Raw genomic sequence first — 23,729 nt, forward strand, 5'->3', positions numbered from 1 at the left:
TAATATCTAAACCTGTTCCAGGCAGTTATTCTAAAGCTGTGTTAGCCTCTATAAGTAAGTTCTGCATATCTATTCTGTTTGCATGCTGTTTTGTCATTTTATCTTTACCTCCACTTGCACCTTCCATTGCTGAATTTTACAAGATGTTGCATCCAATAATTTTTGCCCTAGTTTCTGGAACAAATAATTTATTTTGCAGTGTTGTAGGGCTGTAATACTCAAGGGATGTGTATGTGTGTGCGCACATCACATTTAGTGCTGAATCTTGCACTTTTAATTGGAATGCTTTTAGCACTCTTTTTAGAGCAGGGCATGCTTGAGCTCTTGGAGAGCTCGGATGAATGTTGCTTCTAAATACAATTCTAAAAGCAGATTATACATTGAGTGCAAAGGCAGCTATGCTAAGATGTGATGTTCTGAGAAGCATTGAACATTGCCTAGAATCTTTCTCACTGCCAAGCAATACAAGGTCATTTTCTTTACTGCTTGGGATTGTTTGCATTGCAAATGTGCATTGACCATTGGCAATATCAGTAAATTATTGCTCATTTAAATAAGTAGCAAAATGACGACTAACACTCGAGTAGGCTGTTCCAAAGCTCAGTCCCACTGATATACTCAACCTAAGAAAAAAAGAAGGCAATAACCAAATGGCTGAGAATCCATACTGATTCCACTCAGCTATAGTAGCTCTAGACCTGCAATGCAGCTTTATCTGATAAAACACGTTTTCATATACAGACATGTCAGGAATGGCTATTATTCAGCACTGTTTAAATAAATGGAGTGGGGACAAGAGCATAACCCAATCTTTCCTCTCTTGCTGGTGTCTGCAATGCCATTTTGTTTGGGTGCAGTGTGAATTTTAAGCACCCAGTAGGATGATAGAAGATTTTAGTGCATGAATAGGTTTGTTATTTGGAAAAGAGAAAATATCTCCTGAAGAACAATATTTCAAAAAGGGTGGCATTTTGGAGTAAAACATGCACATATGTTTGAGCACACACACACACAGTTCTTTACCGCATGTTTGAAGATGAGCCAAAAAGAGTAACTGGGTGGAAATGTTGTCCTCAGTTCATAGCAGGCTGAGTTGCTACTCGCTTGGACAATGCTTCCCTGAATTGGTGGTGTATAGTACCCTAACTAATAATAATTAATTTAAGTGGCAGCACAGGTGGCAGGAGAAAAGTCCTTTTGAGCAGAATAATGCATCAACTCTGACAACATTCTTACTCTGTAATGGGCATTAGAAAGTCAGTAGAGGAGTGATGGCACATATAGCAGAATTCCATATTTACTCGAGTTTAATGCTCACCTTTTTTTGGGGGGGGGGGGGGGGGCTAAATTACATAGCCAAAATTGATGTGCATGAGATTTGATGATGCATTAGAATCATGCATGTAAACCTGCCTGTGCCCCTTAATCAGGCCGAGGCTGGCAAACTCACTAGCCTTGTGTGGTTCTCAACTGGCATCATCCATGAGGCCTTCAGAACGGAGGCTTTTGAAGTTGGGAAGCTGCCACCGCTCCATCAGGGTGTGGCTTCCCCTTACCTGTCAACCATTTCAAGGACACATTACATTCAATAGTAAATCCTTTTTTTGTAATGCACATCTTTAAATTTGACGTATGCGTTAGAATCGATGGCACATTATACTTGAGCAAATATTGGTATGTAGAGGAATTTTGTCAAGCACACTACATGGTGTTAAAAGGACACAAGGCTGCTATAGCAGCATGACTGTGTGCGATTGAGATGCGGGCAGCTCTGCCATTCACCTGATTTGCATATCGCCTGTGTATATTATTTGTTTTGAATGAAAAATCTGGTAAAACATGTTGAACAGTTTTTTTTTGTAGTGTAATAACTCATCCTTATTCTTCCCAGGTTATTTCTGATTCAGGCACTAGATTGTCTGTTAACAAAGTAACTCCCAGCAAGATATCTTCATTAACTAGGTATACGCATGTTCAGTTTTGTGCACACACCACATTGTATATCGGGAAGAGGTAGGCTGTATAGGACATGAGTGGGAACCAGGCAGCAGTTCAAATGTCATTACACTGCAAGACCTATCATTCTTCACCTTTAGCTAGGCTTACAGTCCACCAGCACTGGGAGAGCTACATTATTCCTACTCTTTTTCTGAAAGCAAATGTGCGGTCTAGTGTATTATCCAAGTGATGGTTCTGGCTGTGTGTCCAACCCCAGGAGTTCTCTCTTTTCTTGTTGCTAACACCATGGGGAGTGGTACTCCCTTATAAGTTGTTCCCCCTTTTTCTAAGCTTGGGGAAGGACTGTCATTGCAAATTGATAGGCTCACTTACAGCCATCATGTGCCCCCGAGACCTCACTTGTGTAGTCTCCAAATCCTTCCAACTTCCATTTATTTTATTTTTTTGGTGGCTGTAATGTAATATTTGGCTGAAAAGCTCAATCAGATCCTGTTAGGTGCCTAAAGTATGAGCAAGGGACTTACCTGTTGTGTCCGGCTCTTTGCAGAGTATCTTTTACTTGGAGATCTGATTGGCAACAAATTTGGTTTCATTTTACCACCAACTTAAAAACCTGGCCCTTGATTAAAATTTTGGATGCCAAAGGATTGTGACCTGGTTGTGAAGGGGTGTGCAGTGCATGTGACTTTAAATTATTTTAGATAGTTGATTTTTTTTAAAAAAAAAACAAGGGTAGGGACTTGTGGTTGCTGATCTGCATATGAACCTCAATCTTTTTTTTTTGTGATCCTCAATTATGTGGGTCCAGATTTGGTAACTACAGAAGAATCTCACTTATCCAACACTCGCTTATCCAACGTTCTGGATTAGTCAATGTTTTCAATACATCGTGGTCATTGTAGTCAATGTTTTCAATACATCGTGGTATTTTGGTGCTAAATTTGTAAATACAGTAATTACTACATAGCATTACTGCATATTGAACTACTTTTTCTGTCAAATTTGTTGTTAAACATGATGTTTTGGTGCTTAATTTCTAAAATCATGACCTAATTTGATGTGTAATAGGCTTTTCCTTAATCCCTCCTTATTATCCAACATATTCGCTTATCCAACATTCTGTCGGCCCGTTTATGTTGGATAAGTGAGACTCTACTGTACTAAAATTTCTCATCCATGTTTTTAATTATTGTGTCCGATAGTTCTGTTTCATACCTCATCCTGAGGTCTTTCTGTATATACAATGGGGGAATAAATATTATAATAAATATTGTTTCACTTCTGAACGTTTTAGTATGCAGTAGATCCAACTGTATCCCATTTTTCTTACCCACACTACTGGTTTTTATTCAATACCTTGAGCTGAAATTCTAATCCATGGGTGTGATCAATGGTGAACAATGGCTGGCTATTTTTCATAGAATCATAGAATCATAGAATCATAGAATAGTAGAGTTGGAAGAGACCTCAAAGGCCATCTAGTCCAACCCCCCGCTAAGAAGCAGGAAATCGCATTCAAAGCACCCCCGACAGATGGCCATCCAGCCTCTGCTTAAAAGCCTCCAAAGAAGGAGCCTCCACCACGGCCCGGGGGAGAGAGTTCCACTGCCGAACAGCCCTCACAGTGAGGAAGTTCTTCCTGATGTTCAGGTGGAATCTCCTTTCCTGTAGTTTGAAGCCATTGTTCCGTGTCCTAGTCTGCAGGGCAGCAGAAAATAAGCTTGCTCCCTCCTCCCTATGACTTCCCCTCACATATTTGTACATGGCTATCATGTCTCCTCTCAGCCTTCTCTTCTGCAGGCTAAACATGCCCAGCTCTTTAAGCCTCTCCTCATAGGGCTTGTTCTCCAGACCCTTAATCATTTTAGTTGCCCTCCTCTGGACGCTTTCCAGCTTGTCAGCATCTCCCTTCATCTGCGGTGCCCAAAACTGGACACAGTATTCCAGGTGTGGTCTGACCAAGGCAGAATAGAGGGGGAGCATGACTTCCCTGGATCTAGACGTTATTCCCCTATTGATGCAGGCCAAAATCCCATTGGCTTTTTTAGCTGCCGCATCACATTGTAGGCTCATGTTTAACTTGTTGTCCACGAGGACTCCAAGATCTTTTTCGCACACACTGCTGTCAAGCCAGGCGTCCCCCATTCTGTATCTTTGATTTAGATACAGTGTTCTTTTCAGTGTTCTTTTCTAGCCGTTACAGACATGTTCAAACAGAGGACTTTGTTTTCAAGTAGAGACAGTGGTTTAATGCGGCAGCAATTACTGATGGATCATCAATCTTGTTTGTACAGCAGCAGTCTTCCTTTGCTCTTCCATCAGGAGTCAGGGAAGTTCTTTCAGTTTCTTCTCTCTGCACCATCTTTCTCCAGCTGTCAGGTGTTGCTCTTTCCCCAACCAGATGTGAAGGTGCTTGGCGTCCTAGGGCTTGTGTCTGCTTCTCAAACTGAGCAGCTACATTTAGAGTGACTGCAGTCACAAGAATGCAGTAAATTCTCTCAATCTTAAGACTACACCATTGAATCTTGTCTTTTGCAGAAAGAGCCTTTGAGACTTAAGGAAACCTTTTCAGTTCTAAACCAGTTGTCAGTAAAGGTTTAAAGGAAAGTAAACAAATAGAAACCCAATCCAGACAAGATAGAGGTATTTTGGTCAGTCATAGGGCAGATCAGGAGACAGGCATTTGGCATGTTCTGGATGGGATTCATTTTCCCCTGAAGATACTGGTCCACAGCTTAAGAGTACTCCTGGATGTGGACCTCACCCTGCCTGCTCTGGTATATATAGACATGTCTAGATAGATATGAATATAGATATATAAGGCTTACAAATATTGCAGAGGAAATGTGCGCGCGCACACACATACATGTATAGAGAGAGATGTCTTGATAGATATAAACATAGATATATAGGGCTTACAAATATTACAGGGGGAAATGCACATATATAGAGAGGGGATTTACAAATATTTCAGAGGAAAATGCATATGTGAAATTAGTATATATAATTATAGAGCTATATCTAGCTCTGCATGGTTTATATAGGCACTGAATGTTTTCCTGTTACTATGTTGGAAGCTGGCCTGAGTCCCCATGGAGAGATAGGGTGGTGTACAAATGAAGTTGTTATTATTATTATTATGTGATTGTTGATACCATATTGTTTTTGTTGACCCTACTTTTACACTTACAGAGCTAGTTTACAATTTTTCTTTGAAATACACTAAATTTTCAAAACCTTTTAACCTACTGAGACCTCAATTAATGTAAGTGTATTGGTATCTATTTTTATTTTAAAATTTACCAGTAGCTGCTGCATTTCCCACCCTCGGCTTATACTCAAGTCAATAAGTTTTCCCAGTTTTTTGTGGTAAAATTAGGTGTCTCGGCTTATATTCATGCCGGCTTATACTCAAATATATACGGTATATAGAAACGTTGGAGCAGGTTCATAGAAGGACCACAAGGATAGTGAAAGATATGGAAAAAAATACATATCAGAAGAGGTTGTTGAAGCTGGGCATGTTCAATTTGGTGATGAGAAGACTGTGGGGTGGCATGATTGTACCTTTCAACGCTACAAGAACTGCCACAAAGAGGATGGTGCATGTTTGTTCTCTGCTGCCCTAAAGGGTAGAACTAGACCTTATCATTCAAAGTGACATGAGGGTAGATTTTGCTCAAACATTAGTAGGAACTGCTTAATAGTAAGAGTGGTTCAGTAATGGAACCAAGTGCCTTTTTTGGAGACATTCTCTGGATGTGTTCAGGAAGAGGCTGGACAGCTCCCTGCTGGAGTTACATTTAACTGGATTGGATGGGATCACCCCTTCCAGCTTCATGATTCTATGAATTTAAGAAGTTGTCCTCCAAGAACGCCTTTATCACTGGAATAAATGAAGTGTCAAAAGTAAATAGAATGGCCTTTCCTCTGAAGTGTTTTCAGGGCTCCTTGGAGTTTGTGGGGCTTGGCCGATTGTGCGCCTTAAAGAAATAAAAGGGGCTGCCTCGGTGGAAGCTGTCCTCTGAGCCCGCTTTGCCTTCTGCGTGCCTCTTGCCTTTGCCAGGGAACTTTGCTGGGGCGTGCCAGCCGCTGCCTTTCCCAACGAGGTACTTAATGAGAAAGAGAAATGAACTGGATCAAAGCGAAGTCTGGGCTGTTCCTGCCGCCCGCGCCAGACGCACTGCTGCTCCTTCTGCTTGAAAAGGCAGGAGCAGCCTTAACCGGGTGGGAGGGCGATGGCTTTGGTCACCGCCAGCCAGCGGAGGCTGTTTCTGGCACCGATGTGCAGTCATTCCTTCCTGCCAAAGGAGAAGAGGCTGCTTTCGAGGCGATGCTGAGGCGACATCCTGTACTGCATTGCAGGGCATGAAATTGCCTTTTTGCCATGGCCTTGTGCTCCCTCCCTCCCTTCCCTCCCCTTCCAGCTTCCGGATCCATTGCCTGCTTTCTTTATTAGCTTATGGATGCCTGATTGCCATTTATGCTTACTAAGAGCACACCGGCCCACGTTGCAGAGGAAGACTCACGTGGTCTCCATTGTCTGGAGCCAGTCTGATAGTTTGCACACTTTATGTCAGCAATGTGTATGTGTTTTATGAAGGGCTTTGTGTATTCCCAAGAGGGCCTCAGGATTCAGTGAGCGTGTTCAATATCCTTTGCAGAGTCGTGCTATTGAGACTTAGGGCTGCCATGGGAGATACTTGCGTTTTTGCAGACTGTTGCTGTCTGTAAGTTTGACTTTGCCTACCCTTTTAAGGGGGAAATGGAGTGGCACTGGCCATCTTTAAGAATAAATTAAGAGCAAATGTGATCTGTTGCTATACTTCTCAGGCGATGTGATGGGGTGGACCAGCATCTCCTTGTCATCACTGACTAACATTGGGCCACTCACTCTTTCTCTGCTGTCTTTGGCCTACTTCACCAGGTCGTTGTGAGGACAAAACAGAGAGGAGCAGAGCCATGTGAGCCACATTGGACTCGTGGGAGTAAACACCTTATATACATTAAGTAATGCATACATGAGCCTTCTGTTTGACAGCCCCCTCCTCTTGTGACTTGCAGTTCTGGTTTGAAAAGTCCATGGAAGCCACTATTTGTTAATTTGGGAGTAATGGAACCCAGTGTGCTACTTGAAGCTGAACTAGTGTATTTTTAGAAGAGCTTATGACAGGAGACAGAACAAGTAGTAACACAGAGGTTATCACGTAAAGCAGTGGTTCCCCACCTTTGGTCCTCCAGGTGTTTTGGACTTCAGTTCCCACAGTTCCTAACAGCTGGTAAGCTGGCTGGGATTTCTGGGAGTTGAAGTCGGAAAAACCTGGAGGCCCAAAGATTGGGAACCACTGACATAAAGCCAATCTATGAGCTGAGATATATTTATTACTAGCTTGAGGACCCGGTGGTGCCCAGGTTATTAGAAGAAGGCATTGTTTGTTTCGGGATGTTAGGTAATATCACTTTAGTTTGATCCAGATCCGTCGTTGGCTGGGTTCAGTGCTCTCTGGATAAGGGTGAACTACAACTTCCAGATTCCCAGGGCAATCACCCTCAAACCCTGACAATATTTGCAGTTAGCCATATTGGGACTATGTGCCAAGTTTGGTCCAGATCCCTTGTCATCTGGGTTCAGGGCTCTTTGGATAAGGGTGAACTACAACTCCCAAAATCAAGGTCCATTCCCACAAACCCCTGCAGTATGTTCAATTGGTCATGGGGCTTCACTGTTCCAATTTTGGTCCCAGTCCATTGTTGGTGGGAGTCACAGTTTCTCTGGATGCAGAGAAATGAGTCGCCCAAGGACACTATGTAAGGGTGCATCTATACTGTAGGATGACTTCAGTTTCACACCACTTTAGCTTCTAAGCTGAGTGCTGTAGAAAGCCGTTAAAATTTTCTCTTGTCTTTAGAACAACTTTTGAAACCTGTGAGTTTGAGGAGAGTTCTGGAAATAGTGATTTTTCATACCTTGAGATCAGTTGGTCTGAATCTATGGTATTGCTTCAGTTCCAACAGTGAAGAGGTGCCTAATAGGCAGAAGATGGTCCAGATCCAGAAGCCCCGGAAATTTGTCAAAAAGCCTGAATGGCCAAATTGCATAGGTTGACAAGCTTCCCTTAACCAGAGAAATACTGCTGCAGGCAGATCAATGCAAACAAGGGAAAGAAGAAAGACTATTGAGCAGGGCTGGCACATTGAAAGTCGGAGCTTTCAGAATTCTGGCCTTTTAAGCACTTAACAGATTGTAGCCTGTTTTGGCATAACTTCTTCCTCCCCAAGAGTCCTTTGAAATGACTCCTACGCGGGAAAGCATGCGGAAAGTGTGAATGTCGGAATGTAAGTCCCTTGTGGATTTTCTGGAAGAGAACCATGAGTGGGATATTAGGTTCCTGCCAGCCCCTGCCTGTAAGTCTTCTCTCAGAAATCCATCAGGATTTTCAAACACGGCTCTGAGTCGGCCTTGATGTGAGGGTTTGAATCTTGGGGGATTCTTCGGAGAAAGGATTTTCCAAAATCTGTGATGCCATGCTTTCATTGCTTTTGCTTGTGAGCTGCCTTGTAGTTACTTGTTGTAAAAGCTGGGCACCAATTAATGAAGTAAATGTGTTTCTGGGCATTATTTTGGACCATACGGTTGGAGAATATGGCTCTTCAAATAACCTGGACCTGAGCTGTATAGGAGGCTTCATAGAACATGATCAATGTTTAAAAAAAATTAAAACAAAGAAAATAATGTAATATTTATTAAAATGCCAATATAAAAATGGGAAATGAACATATCCAAATGTGGTTGTTTGGGATAATTTAACTACCTTTCGTGGTTCAAAATGGGGTCTTTCCCCCCTCTTTCTCCCCTTAGGCTTTCCCCAACCAGCCTCACAAATGGACGTGGAAGGCTTTGGTGAGCTCCTGCAGCAGGCGGAGCAGCTTGCGGCTGAGACAGAGGGCATTGCTGAGCTCCCTCATGTTGAGCGCAACCTGCAAGAGATACAACAGGCTGGAGAACGACTCCGCTCGCGGACGTTAACCCGCACGTCGCAGGAGACCGCAGATGTCAAGGCGTACGTATGCTCCTGGGCTGCCTGGTGCTTCCTCCTTTACAGTTAAATGCTAGAGTTAAATTCTAAGCCAGTTTTACTAGAGCGTAGGCTTTTTATAATTCAGGATAGTACCAAATTCTGAGTTAGTGTTCTTAGCAATGCTTTGTGGGTCAACAACAACAACAAATGATCTCCATCAAGAAAAGTAACATTTTGGAGCATGAATTTTAAACTCGTGCCCTGTGTTTTAATCTTTTCCCTGTGTATTTAATATGTATTTTATAAAAATCTGTTTTAATATGTATATTTCATAGAACTACATTTTAATATGTGTACTGTATTTATAAAATCTTTGCAATATTTGTGTGTTTGACTGTGCTGTGACCCACCTTGAGCCACGAGGAGAGGTGGGTAAGAAATAAAATTATTATTAGTAAAGGTAGAAGTTTTTCCTTGACATAAGTCTAGTCGTGTTCGACTCTGGGGGTTGGTGCTCATCTCCATTTCTAAGCCGAAGAACCGGTGTTGTCTGTAGATGCCTCTAAGGTCATGTGGCTGGCATGACTGCATGGAGTGCCGTTACCTTCCCGCCAGAATGGTACCTATTGATCTACTCACATTTGTATGTTTTCGAACTGCTAGGTTGGCAGAAGCTGGGGCTAATAGCGGGAGCTCAGCCCTCTCCCCGGACTCGAACCTAGCAGCCATTTGGTCAGCAATTTCAGCAGCTTAGCAGTTTAACCACTGCGCCATGGGGGGCTCCAAAATTATTTTCATTATTATTATTATTTTCACATTTTGGCATGATGGGAAATGAATGGCAACCATGTCAGATGGATGCGTGATGTGCAGTTAACTAAGTTGTTCCTAACATAGAATCATAGCATTGAAAGTGACTGTACGGGCCATCAATCCAACCCCTTGCCATGCAGGAATGCATAGGGCACATCTGTACTGTGGAAGTAATGCAGTTTGACATGGCTTTAGCTGCCACAGCACAATACTATGAAATCATTGAACTTTTAAAAGTTCAGTGTGTTGTCAAAGGCTTTCATGGCCGGAATCGCTTGGTTGTTGTGAGTCTTCTGGGCTGTATGGCCATGTTCTAGAAGCATTTTCTCCTGACGTTTCAACTACATCTATGACAGGCATTCTCAGAGCGAAGAAAAAGATGTGGGTGAAATGTCAGGAGAAAATGCTTCCAGAACATAGCCATACATCCTGGAAGACTCACAACAACCCGCTTTTAAAAGTTGTTTCACCTTCACTGTCAAGGACTGCAAGCTCTCCACCAAACCTTGAATCCCAGGATTCCATTGCATTGACCCATGGCAGTTTAAATGTTGTCAAACTGCATTTATTCCACAGTGTAGCTGCAGGCAAAACACTGTGGACAGTGCAGGGGCCATGCTATTTGGGATTGTTGAGCTGAAAAGATTCCAGTGACTTGTTTGTGGGATTCTGCAAGGCTTCAGGAGCATCGGTTTACCTTTCCGGAATCTTTTATTCTGCTTCATTTTTAAATTTGGGTATATGTGTGGACTTTAAAGGGTCAGAGGAAGGCGATGGCTGCAAATAATCCCTGATCCTGGATATGGTTGCATGAGATGCTTTACCTACAAACCCAGAATAATGGGAAAAAAACTATGATCTGGCTGTCTAAGTGCTTTGACATGACATTGACTTAACATGGGTCATATGCACACTTGCATGCACGTGTAAATCCAGTTTTATTCCAATCCTTTTTCTCTTTTTTGCAGATCAGTGCTACTTGGTTCCCGAGGGCTTGACATCTCCCACATCTCTCAGCGGTTGGAAAGCCTCAGTGCGGTGACGACATTTGAGCCTCTAGAGCCCGTGAAGGACACAGATATACAGGCAAGAGGCTAAAATTGTGTAAAAATGACACTATTTGCACCATCTCTGTTTCTGGGGAACAGAGCTTCAGAATATTTGAGTTTATTCTCAGCAAGGCAAAGGCAATCTGAATGAATCTTCTCAAGAAAACCTTGTGATAGGTTTTGGGTGGCCAGCAATCGGAAATGACTTGAATGCCGACAAAAAAAAACATGTATTGAATTTCTATTTTTTTTTCTGTCATGGGACCCAAGATGACTTTAAAAAGGACTAAAACATGAAAAGGAGCTTTGATGATCCCTATTATCAAAGCAGATAATCCACATTATCTGCTTCGACCTGAATTGTATGACTCTACACTGTCGTATAATCCAGTTCAAAGAAAATAATCTGGATTTTATATGGCAATGTAGAAGGGGCCTAAAATGTAGTAATAAAAAAAAAGGCAAAACACAAGTAGACAAGTTATATTAAAAGTATAAAAATCATTAAAATACATTGCTTGATTGGCTCAGCAGTCCTATTTGGTCCAAGACTGCAGCTCCTGTTAAACAGCGGAGATGTCTTTCTGTCTTGGAACCTCTATTTTTAACCATCCTTTTTAGTACTGATTTGGGAGAGGCAGGCCAAATCGCATCTCAGTTAATTATGTGAATTATTTAGCAGTAATAAAGCTTTGATGACTGATACAAAAAGAGGGTCGTTTCGGAAATGGTTCCCATTAGAGTACTTGGACGGGAATCTTATAATAGATTCCTGTGACTTGAGAGTGAGTTGATTTTTGTTTGTTTGTTTGTTTCATAGTTGGGTGGCTGTTGAAGCCATGGATTGGGAGAACTGGAGTCTAAAGCAAGAGAAACCTCGCTTCCCTTCTGCTGCCTCTTAACTCAGTTTTTGAGAATATATTTGCTCCTTTTACTTTATATTATGGCAGCAAATTCTTTAAGTCAATCGTATGTTATTGAAGAAGTCGATTTTTGGGTAGTTTTGGGCTATTGTCAATACATTCCATTGTGAGTGGGATTTTTAATATTGTTTCTTCTTCTTTGGTCATATCTCTAAGTAAATAAAACGGGCATTATTTTCCCCCTTTTTCACAAAGATAGTATTGTATATAAATTATTCCGAGTCTCAGATTTGAGAAGAAGACAGGTTATAAGTCTGTTTATACAATACATTATCACTAGCTTGGATTCAGGGAGTTGCAGTCCAAAAGATCTGGAGGGTTCTGGGTTGGAAATGGCTGGCATATTTTTCTTGTGAAGTCGAATGTTGGATTAAGAGAGTTGGATGACCAAAACAGGATGATCTATATGCATAATAAAAGTGAAAATATGTATGTGTGTGGCCGGGGTGTCCACTTACACAGACAAGCTCCCACTTCCACAAATAGCTGTAGTTTCCACTACGCAAACTTGGCACACTTACCTGATATCCTGAAATTTGATTACTGGATGGGTTTGGGGAAACTGACCTTTCTTTCTTGGAGTTGTAGTTCACCCATAACAAGAGAAACTGTGACCTCTATTGATGATAAACCTGGACCAAACTTGGCAGATAGAACCCCTATGACTAACTTAATCTACTGAAGGGGTTTGAGGGGTCTGACTCACTATAGTGGGAGTTGTGGTTTACACTACAGCTAGAGAGCACACTAAATTCTACCGATGATGCATCCAGAGCAAACTTGTCCCACATAACCAACTTTAAGTACTGATGGAGTTTCTGGGGGTTAACCTGGCATGGTGTGAGTTGTAGTTCACCCACAACCTTATACATTTTGTACAATTAAAATTGAGTTTTTCAGATAACCCAGGCAATGCTAGGTATTCAAGCTAGTTGAGAAATAGTAGCAAGGTTTCGCATATTCGTGTGTGTATTGTTGAGAAAAATGTTATAAGGGGGAAATGATGGGCATGCTTAGTGGGCCTAGGATGCTGAGTGTCTGCCAGAAGGACTTGAACAATTTGGGCTGGAATACGAAAGAATATATACCTAAATGTTATCCAGATACCATTTTACTGAGGTATTCCATACGGCATTATTCTTGCAATTTTATAAATCTCACTTGCATTGTTTCCATTACTCTGCAGAGCAGGCTTACTTGACTGCTTGTCGAAAGAGTCACTCAGACTTTGGAGTCATGCAGAATGCTGAATCATTGCATTTGATGTGCTTGCATCACTTCAACTGAAAATGAATCATTTTGAGAAGGTTTCTTATCATTTTTCTTCTCTAGTTCTTTCTGGGATTCGTGTTTCCCTCCCTCTCCGTGGGCTCCGCATAGCCCAAAATGTCTTTCCTTAAACCTAGAGCAGATAACAACAACAACTACTACTACTTTATTTTTATATCCCGCCACCATCTCCTCAACAACACAGTTAAAATGAAAATTACATAAAAAGCAATTTACAGAATAAAAACAACAGCATTGTAACAGTAAATCGTTTGCTGACCAAATGATCTTTTGTGATGTAGGCAAGTTTTTAAAATGTACCTTTCCAAGCTGTCATGCATCTGATGACGCAGAAAGAGCATTCTCTAGGGATATTTTGGACCTTTTAGATTTACAGAGAACTTATTTTTTTTAAGTCTCGCGAAACAAAATGATAGAAGATTAATTGTCTGTCTTTGGCTAATTGCGGAATGGCAGAGCTCCCTGCTCAGCCCTTTCTCCCCCTGTCTGTCTTCTCTGGAGCCTTCGTATATTAATGGAGAAGGATGCAGTTCTGCAATGATTAGTGAGGAAGGGAAAATCCTGCAGAGGTTGGCGACATGTCATTTTCATAGCCTTTCCATAGTAACCCGTTTTTGTTTGCCTTGAGTCTCATGCAGTAGCTGAAGGAGTACATTAAGTATTTCTCTCCTCTTTAGCCTGAGGCTTATGCCTGAAAATAGTGTATTTGAGCAAATCTGTTTTGTTGAATGGGTGCAAGCTATTTGGAGGGTCTGAAATGACCAATGGCAATGCATCAGAGAATAGGGAATCAAATACGGTCAGTCCCTGAGTTACAAACATCTGACTTAATGATTAAGAACGGGTTAGTGAGACAACAGGAAGTGAGAGAAATCTATCCCTAGGAAGGGCAATTCATTCTGGAAGAGTTATTATCATCAGGAAAAGCTTTTGCAATAATCCTTGTTTCCACAAGCCAAATTTTCTAAAATCCAACACTCAAAGGGAAACTTCACAGGGGTGTTTACGCTTTCCTGTACAAAGCATGTGTGTGTGTATGTGTGTATAGCTGGAGTTGCACTTAAAAATTGACCTATTTAGGGAACTTACCCGCTGTTAGCTCCAGCTTCTGTCAATCTAGAAGTTCGAAAACATGCAAATATGAGTAGATCAATAGGTACCGCTCCAGCGGGAAGCTAATGGTGCTCCATGCAGTCATGCTGGCCATATGTCTACGGACAACGCCGGCTCTTCGGCTTAGAAATGGAGATGAACACCAATCACCAGAGTCAGACATGACTGGACTTAATGTCAGTGAAAAACTTTTATCTTTATCTATAGGCGTAGGTATTATAAGGTATAGATATAATGAGCAGGAGTAGAAATCCACAGTAATGGGTGCACAGGGCTGGGGATGGAGAAAGAGTGTTGTCTACTATGTATTTCCTTATCTTCTGAGTGTTGTTCTTTATTTACTGTCCCGAACCAGTAGCCAGATTGTGTTCATTTTCATGGTTTCCTCCTTTCTGTTGAAATTGTCCACATGCTTGTGGATTTCAGTGGCTTCTCTGTGTAGTCTGACATAGTGGTTGTTAGAATAGTCCAGCACTTGATGGACCAACCTGAACACAACATATTATTTGAGAACTCAGAAACTCAGGGGAATTCCAGACATGCAACAATTTGGTCCCTATAACACTTCCCAACAAAGGATTCCCTCAGGCAAGAATCAGCCAGGCCTTGAAGCTGCAAGGCTTTTCGCTGCTAATTGAAGTGATTAATTGCAGCATTGCCTTCAACAGACCATGGACCGTCCAGATATATATACCTCCCTTGCTTAGTTTCCAATACACCTCACAACCTCTAAGGATGCCTGCCATAGATGTGGGTGAAACATCAGGAGAGAATGCTTCTAGAACATGGCCATACAGCCCAGAAAACGTACAACAACCCAAAAATGAACCTGTTCCAGCTTACAAGCAAATTCAACTCAAGAACAAACCTACAGAACCAATCTTGTTTGTAATTTGGGGACTGCCTGTATAGGGTTAAAACAACACATGAATGTGGCAACTTGGTCACCAAACACCTTTCTCTCATTGGAAAGAGTTGGTTTCAAGGAGGAAAGTCAGAACTCAGATTCTCTAAGGTCCTAGTATGTGTGAAGACTGTGTTGCTCTTCTCTGAGAGCCATCCCATTTCAGGAGATTGCAGTGACCCTGTGGACAGCAGAGCTAGCTCGATCCCTTTCAGCTTGGCTGAATAGAGTCCTCCTGAAAGACAGATCCCTTGCCTTGTAATGACAGACCTCATGGATGATTCATCTCTTGACTCAGCCCAGGCATTACCATCAGCCGAAGGCCCAGAGGGATGCTGCTGCCAGTCATTTGTACTCCTAAATGAATTTAAATCAAGGGAGTACAAATGACACAAGAGTCCAGGAATATAAGCAAAGTATTTATGGTAAAAAACATATTAAAAGCATATAAACATCAGGAAAAAGAAAGGAAGATATATAATCCAAAAATGTTCAGCAAACCAAAAAAGTAATCCAAATGTTTCATAAAGTTCCAAAGGTGACAAAGTCCAGGAACAGCTAGGGATCACAGATACAGCATAAGTCCACAATTGGGAAGATCTAACTAGTAAGACTTGAACAGGAGTACATAAACAGGAACATAGAAAACTTCCAAGATATATATTAAATCCAAAATTAAAGCTTAACTTGAACCAGGAACTAGAGAACTCAGGCTTAGCTTTTCACTCTCACGCAGTGTTGCCTGAACTGATCTTAAGGTAAACAATCAGTTGCTTAACAGACACCCATGAAAGCATTCTGTTTCCCGTGAATTTCTTTCTTAACTTTCCCATGTAATCTTTCTGAAAGACGCAATCTATTTTTGGCTCCAATTTGTAAATGAAGACTTTTGTTGATCTCGGTAGCTGCAGGTGGGTTCTCATGGGAACCCTCATTATCACTCAGCTCTTCATTCGATTCCTTATCTGCTGTTGCTACTTCTGATTTCCCAGACTTGAGGGCCCATCACTTTGTGCCACAGGAAAGATCACAATCCTTTCTGAAGCTTCTGCAGGAAGGCTCACAATCCTCTCTAAATCATCAGTTATTGTTTTACCATCAGCCTTTGGTGACTGATCTACAACAATTACATTCTTCCTCTTTTCCTACTGTTGGGGTTTTCCAAGCATTATAGTCTTTCCAGGGAGTCTCCTCCAAACGTACAAAATAGTTTTATTACTGTATTTATTCGGATCTAACTCTCGCCTTTTTTGGCCAAATCACCTTTTCAAAATTTGGGCGCTCATTAGATTCGTGTAATATGGTAAATCTTAATCCCGAGCCAAAGCAATAGGGGAAGCTGCTTGAGGAGCACCTGGAGCTCCTGTTTGAGGGATGTCATCTGTAATTTATTTGTCATAGATCAGTGTTATGTAATCTTGGGATTTGTAGTTTGGTGAGGCATCCACACTCTTTGGCAGAGAAGGCTCAAGGCCTTGTCAAACTAAAGACCCTGTGACTCCTTGGCATTGAACCAAGGCAGTTAATGTAGATTCATTCTACAGCATAGATGCACCCCAAGGTTTTCTTTTCCATTGCTGGACGCTTTGGTGCTTTTAAAGAAGGAATCCTAAGTAGGCAACAACTAGTGGGCATATTACTAAAAGTGTGCCTTTTTCTGCTGCGCATTACAGTAGTCGGGAAATATTTTTTGGTTTCAGGGTTTTGAAAATGGAGGTGTGCATTAGATTGGATGCTGTATTAGACTCGAGAAAATACCGGTGTTATGGCTCCTCATGAGAGTGACTGTTCAGAACCCAATGCAAAGGCATATAGTTAGGAAATTCCAACCTTGGGCAATTGTTTTAAATGCTGATTCTCCATCTTTCTGCACATTAATCTCTTTCTCGTTACTCCAGACTTTCTTCACTTCAAATGTATAGCTTTGGATGGAAGGGCAATAATTAGGTTGCTCCCTTTAATGCTCTAGGAATCAGAAATCCTTGCCAATCTAATCAAAGATCTACCCGTAGATCTACTTTCCTCCAACTTCATTTTGAAGTCTGTATTTAGCATTATGCCTGAAGGCATCCCTGTTATGTGATACAAGGTGTTTACCAACCCAAGACTTTGCATTTTGCTTCATGTATGACTTTAAAGGTTTGAGGTGCACACTTCAGCATTGCAATGTGGCAGAAACAGGCCAAGGAAAAAAAGGAGAAAGTAGCTGTTGTTCCTTTCCCTTGTAACGTTTCATTTGATTCTGTCTTGAAGCTGCTGCTCCATTTTGCGTATTAGTCGGCAGTCATTGCAATTCTCACTTAACTCTGCCTGGAATTAAAGATGACACATCCCGTAAACGGGAAAGGCATTTGTAATAATAAGGACAGCAATGTTTGCTGGGGCTGCTTTCGTGGTATAGCAAATCAACCATCTTTTTTCTGTTTTGAAATCTTTGGGTTTGGAATTGCCAGTAAGATGTCAGGCTTAATAGCATTATGTAAAAGCTCTTCTACCGAGCTGTTTGCTTTGAGTTATTTTCCTGTGGTTATACCCGCAAGGAATCCACTCCACTCCCCAGCTCCTCCAAATTACCTTTTCAAAATCATATTTGAGTATTTTGTAGTCAACAGGCATTCCTTTTTAAAATTAATTTCACAGTGAGGGTGTTTCTCAAAAGAAAAACCCAAGCTTGCAAGCAGTTCTGAGGAGAAACCAGTCTTGAAGCAGGAGAAGGATCTGCAAGAACTGGCTTATCCCTCTTATCTCTCAAATGGCCAACGGAGAGCCTGCAAATGGAATCTGGAGCTGAAGGCAACTGTGTCTAGTTCCTGGAAAACCCACAAAAATGTTTGCTAAGGCACCGCTAAACCTTTCCTCTTAATCTCACATGTAAAGCGAGAAAGCAATGTATGCAGTTCATTTTACATGCAATTGCCTTTCTTCACTCTTCAGATATCAGAAAGACAAAAGACCAGTCTCGCATTTTATTTTTGAAGGGCTCTTTGGAGAAGAGTGTTTCTTCCCCAGTTTCTCAGAAATATCTTTAAAAAAAAAAATCAATGTTTTTCAGTTTATGTACTGCATATATTTTAACGGCCTTCTTCAGGGATTACATAAAAACCAATATAAATATAACAGTGAAATTAAAAGCAAAAGGTCACACATAATTATATACCTAAAAGGCCTTGATGCGTTGTAATTTGTTTGACCTTCTTAAAGCCTGTACATAACAGTATGAAATCTGACTTGTTGAAATGTCTGAAACTGAAAATCTCTTTGGCACGATACCCAATGTGCCGATAACCACCGGGACCACCTGCACTGGTCTATGCCAGAGCCTTTGCAGTTCAATCTTGAGGTTCTGATAGCGGCTGAGTTTTTCCTGTAGTTTTTCATCAATCCGACTGTCATTAATATTATTATAATTAGTTCCACTTATTAGTTGTAATGGGAAAGCAACAACAACAACACCAACAACAAACTTTATTTATATACCGCTTTATCTCCCAAAGGGACTCAGAGCGGTTTACACAAGCAGCCCTTTGTTATGCCCTGCTTAGTCACCCAAAATAGTAGTAGTAGTAGTAGCTGTTGTTATTATTATTATTATTATTATTATTATTATTATTATTATTATTATGCCATTAGGGACAGTTTATTGTGTCCTGTGCTCTATTTTTTTGTATTTTATTCGTCCTCAGCCTCCTCCTCTTCGTTTTTTTCTTTACACGAGCGTTAACAGAATCCATGAATAATAACACAGCCCAACCAAAAAAAAATATTTCTTGCCGTCTTCATTTTTAGGCCTGTCCCTGGAGTTATTTGGGGTGCTGATTCAGAAAATTGCATTGGATAGGCCACATCAGCTCTAGATTATTAAATATGGTTTTCTGTAGGTGAGCAGATGGCAACTACTGGATGGCATATGTTCTGTCTCAGAAACTAGAGCTGATGTGGTCTGTCCAATACAGTTTTCTGAATCAACATACCAAATAACCAAACCAAATCTAAAGTTGACCAAAAATTGATTCCTAATCATTTTGGTACTAATGTTGGAGAGTGGTCCCTTGTCAAAAAAAAGGTTGGGAACCACTGTTTTAGGACATGGTTAGGAAACAAAGGAGCCATAAAATAGCCTTTGATAATGTATCATGCAACCGGGCTAGAAAAAGGTCCTGGGTGAACTTATGAAAGTAGAAGGAGAGCATTTAATCTTTCAGGAACCAACGATTTTGATTTTAAAATCCATGCTTCTGCTTCTGTTTTTGTTGAAATAGCATCTTTTTCTTATTTACTTTTTCTAGAGACCAAAACCAAAAGTTGGTTTTTGTGAAGGCATTGAATGTTTGTCATTGTATGTTGGAATCCGCCCTGAGTCCCTTTGGGGAGATAGGGTGGAATAGAAATAAAGTTATTGTTATTATTATTATTATTATTATTATTATTATTATTATTACAATTATTAGCAGTGAAATCCTTCCTGCTTTTAATTATGGGTTCTCAGTAGGCTTATGCCTTGCCTGCTACTGTTTGTTAATGAAGATAAGTGTTTAGAACACATACTTAGTACAGCCATAACCAGGTTAGAAGCAAACACTAGTTAATGGCAGAGCAGACATGATCAACCATGATTTCTAGGTTTGTCAAGGCAGTGCATTTCATGCTCGGGTTAGTGGCAGCTGAAGAGAGATCACAGTTCTGGATTGTTCAAGGAAGGCCATTGTACAGCAAATACTCTCTTCATACTGGCCCCTTGTATAACAAGACAAGAACCGTATTGTGTCTGAGACAGGCTTTCTCCAGCCTGTGAGGCTCTGGTAACAATACAAGGAAAGGGAGAAAAGTGACTCCTTCCCCTTTGTTATCTGTCCCTGAACTGTCCTGCTGTTCAGAAGGAAATAAAGCAACCCAGTTACACTTTGGAAACTAACTGGGAAGAGGATTTATGGCATGTGTTGCACAGATTTATGTGAGGAGTTTCTTCTTCCCAGTTGGCTTCCTTTGTACCCTTTTATGCTAAAACGGGATTACATGGCTGTTCCTTTGAATTTCTTTGGAACAACTCAATATAATGTCACGCCAAACTGTGACAAGTTTCTATGAGAGAGCACATGGGATATTCCAGTGTTGAAGGGAGAAAGGAAGAAGTACATTAGCCCCAGCTTCTGCCAACCAAGCAGTTCGAAAACATGCAAATGTGAGTAGATCAATAGTGGGAAAGTAACAGCGCTCCATGCAGTCATGCCAGCCACATGACCTTGGAGGTGTCTACGGACAACGCCAGCTCTTCGACTTAGAAATTTTTATTTATTTTATTTGCTATATTTATACCCGCTTTTCTCACTCCGAAGGGAAATGGAGATGAGCACCAACCTCCAGAGTCAGACATGACTAGACTAGACTTAATGTCAGGGGAAAATCTTTACCTTTATCTACTAATGAGATTTTGTTTGTTTTCATTGTGTTTTTTTCATACTGTTTTCAAGCCATTTACAGGTGTGTTTTGTCTCCCTGGCGAAGTGGTAAATTGGAAGGAAGTGGATGGGTACTGTGGGCTTTCTTGTCTTGCTTTTTTGCCTCTGTAGCCTTGGTTGACTAGGTGAGAGGGCTAAGCAAATAATAAAAAGACTTCTTTGTGAAGTCTTTGCCCACCTCATTCCAGTAGGAAAGCCGCCAGCTCAGGAGTGCCTCTGAAGTGTGAGATGGGGCCTGGGCTTCGTGCCGGTCCACAATGGAGACTTGGGTACGCTAATGCACTCCATGAATATTTCATTTGCCGTTCTTGGCTCAGACTGCGGCCTTTCGCTTCCAGAGGCTCTTAGCGATATGTCTCAGGTTTTATCATGTTGAAACCTCTGCAGAGAGCAGAGCGAAACGTGCCGGACAGCAGCACACTTACCTTCTGCTGCAAGTCATCAGAAACAATCGGATAAATCTTTTAAGGGCTGAAACCTCACAACTTCAGCATCTCGTGATTGGTTTGCTTGATCAATGTTATGCATGCATTGCTTGTTTATGTTCTAAGTTATTTGTTTTACACTAAAGACCTAAGCTGAAGAGACACAGGTTTTATTTCAACAGCTCTTAAGTCCATTTTATGATGTAAAATAATAATGAGATTACCACTTATAGGTTATTAAAGCCCAGTAGATTAAGGGATATTCTTCCAGAGCCTTTTCTGAGTGATTTCCCCTTATTCCTTTCACAAAAAGCTGCATGCTTTTGGTTGTGCAAAATGACCAATGTGATTTATTTATAGATTTTAACAAATTACTTTTTATGGTGCTGTACTGTTTTTAATCTATTTTAAAGTGAAACTTTAACTGGTTTTATTTTTGTTATTTAATTGATACTGTTTTAATCTTGATTTTATATGTTTTAATAGCAGGTGTGGGCAAACGTTGGCCTTCCAGGTGTTTTGGACTTCAACTCCCACAATTCCTAACAGTTTGCCCATGCCTGTTTTATAGCATTCTGTCAAGCCATCTTGAGTCCTAGCCTGGGATAAAAGGGGGGGGGGGTTATAAATAAAGTGAGGGATGAGTGGAGAGTTTGTCTTCCCAAGAGATTTGCAGAATTTTTCAGAGGCAACACTGATTAAATAATTCCAGGAGTTAAGCAGACACATTTCACAGGCGTATAACAGGGTTAGGAGGACAATAGCTTTATAAACAAGTACCTTGGTCTCCCTACGGATCTCCCAATCCTCAAATACTCTCCGCTTTAGTTGGAAAAATGCTGCACTCGCAGAGCTCAGGCGGTGTTATATTTCAGTGTCAATTTTGACTTTTGTGGAGATGTGGCTGCCAAGGTAGCAGAAATGGTAATCAGTGCTAAATGCTGATGTGCTTTCAATGAGCATCATTTTAGTTTTTAATAGGCTGATATATGAACACAACTATCTTTTTTTGTCTTGTCAAATCAACTTGTTTTTTCTTTTCTTTTGTGAGCTCAAGGGAGCAAAATTTCTTTGCAGAACTGAAATATTGCATTAAAAGGAATGTAGATCTGTTTTGAAAACTGATAAAACTGAGTTGGGTTTAAACCCTGTTGCTTTGTTGGAAGCTGAAGTTGGCCTTTTGAATGAGAGTGGCTTTCAAAGGATGCATTGCATTTTACAGTAATCCTGAAGCATCGATGCTGACTTATTTGTGGAGGTTAATAGAGAGCCATTTCCTGAGCCGGTGCCTTGAGCGTCCATTAAGGCTTTGGCGTTGGGCCAGTCGAGGTTGCAGTCCTGCCGTTTATAATGTTACGTTGGCCATCTCTCCTGGAGGACTAATGTGGATTTAATTTCAAAAGCAGATGAAGGTTGCAGTTTCTTTTGTTTTAATATTTATTGCCTTGCCGATACCAGGAAGAAAAGCTCTTTAATGAGCATTACTCAGATTTGGGGAGAGCAAGCCCAAGTCTTGGGCACCACTTTACAACCTGTGTTGCACCATATAGTCTTTTCAGACTGAGTGCAGCTTATTTTGTGTCTTCTTTTCATTTCAATCAGAACTTGGATTGTTCAGGGAAATTCCTTTTTATGTTATGGGGTGCCAATGCCAACTACGTCATTTCCGTTGTAAGGTTGACCATTATGGTGAATAAGACAGTGAATGGTTTGCCAACAAATAATTCTTTTACAATATACTTTCTGATGGGAATGACATGTCCTTCCAACTTTGACACTGTGTAACAATGATTTTTGTTCCTGGGTTATAAATGTCGTTTCCTAATTGGTTCTATCATAAAAACATGGGAAAAGTTTATTAAACTGCCAAAGCTTTGTTTTTGCAGGACATCCTGCAGCATATTTTGCTCTAGTTTTTCTCATAGAGTCTCAACCAATTCAACCTCATTTGTGGCAGCCACAAAAACGAAGTAGATTAACAATTACTTTCAAACTAAAGGCCACACAATTAAACAGGAATAACACTTTCAAACCAGGAACAAGAAAAAAATTCAAATTGTATTACATAGTGTTAGTATCATAAGAGGTGGGAACCTGTCATATCAAATCCAGACAGTAGCATAATCCCTCTCTATCCATCTAGGTAATTTTAACCACAACTAAGGTCATTCAAGAATGTTGTACCACGCCTTAATCCAGATTAAATCTGTAGTTCTAACTTGTAGTTACAAAGCAGCAAGTCCCATTTGAATTCATATATAAAAGCCTGGTTTATTCCATTTATCAGTCATCCTATTACTATCCATAGTGACTTGTAAATAACACAAAATGGTGATTGTCCATAAAAGCAAAATAAAACCCACAAATGTGTAGCATCCTTATTAGGATCAGCTGCTATTCCACAGCCAAATGTTTGAGTTTTCCAGAAGTATTGGGAATTTTTGGCAATGGGAGTTTTGTCACACACTCTCAACCTCAGAAAACACTATGATAGAGCTGCCATACATCAGACAAAATTCGAATGCACGCAACAACAATGTGTACCTTAAGAGGAAAACTGTGTAAAAATATTGTCCTCTTGTTGATCAAGATGTGTTTACTTTAATAAGATCTGTAAATCCAAATGGCTTTTTTGCACTATCGATTATCCTGTTGCATATTACACACCAATATATTTCAGTCCGACTCGAAATTTAGATTTTCCGAAAAAAAGAGGACATTACCATAAAGCCTTTTAATTTGTACAGTGACAAGGGCTATTTATAGGCTTAAATAATT

The 23,729-nt window shown here is 40.7% G+C and overlaps 1 protein-coding gene across 1 annotated transcript in view; it reads left to right on the forward strand.

Annotated features, from left to right (window-relative positions):
* Positions 1-23,729, forward strand: part of nup93 (nucleoporin 93) — an 81,543-nt gene that overhangs the window by 2,351 nt on the left and 55,463 nt on the right. Inside the window, exons 2-3 of the mRNA XM_062961599.1 lie at positions 8,819-9,020; positions 10,760-10,877. Of these exons, the coding sequence (XP_062817669.1) occupies positions 8,842-9,020; positions 10,760-10,877 (297 nt within the window). The 5' untranslated portion in view covers positions 8,819-8,841. The remainder of the gene's footprint in view (positions 1-8,818; positions 9,021-10,759; positions 10,878-23,729) is intronic.

The sequence above is a fragment of the Anolis carolinensis genome, unplaced genomic scaffold, assembly GCF_035594765.1.
Source record: "Anolis carolinensis isolate JA03-04 unplaced genomic scaffold, rAnoCar3.1.pri scaffold_9, whole genome shotgun sequence".
NCBI classification, from domain to species: Eukaryota; Metazoa; Chordata; class Lepidosauria; order Squamata; family Dactyloidae; genus Anolis; species Anolis carolinensis.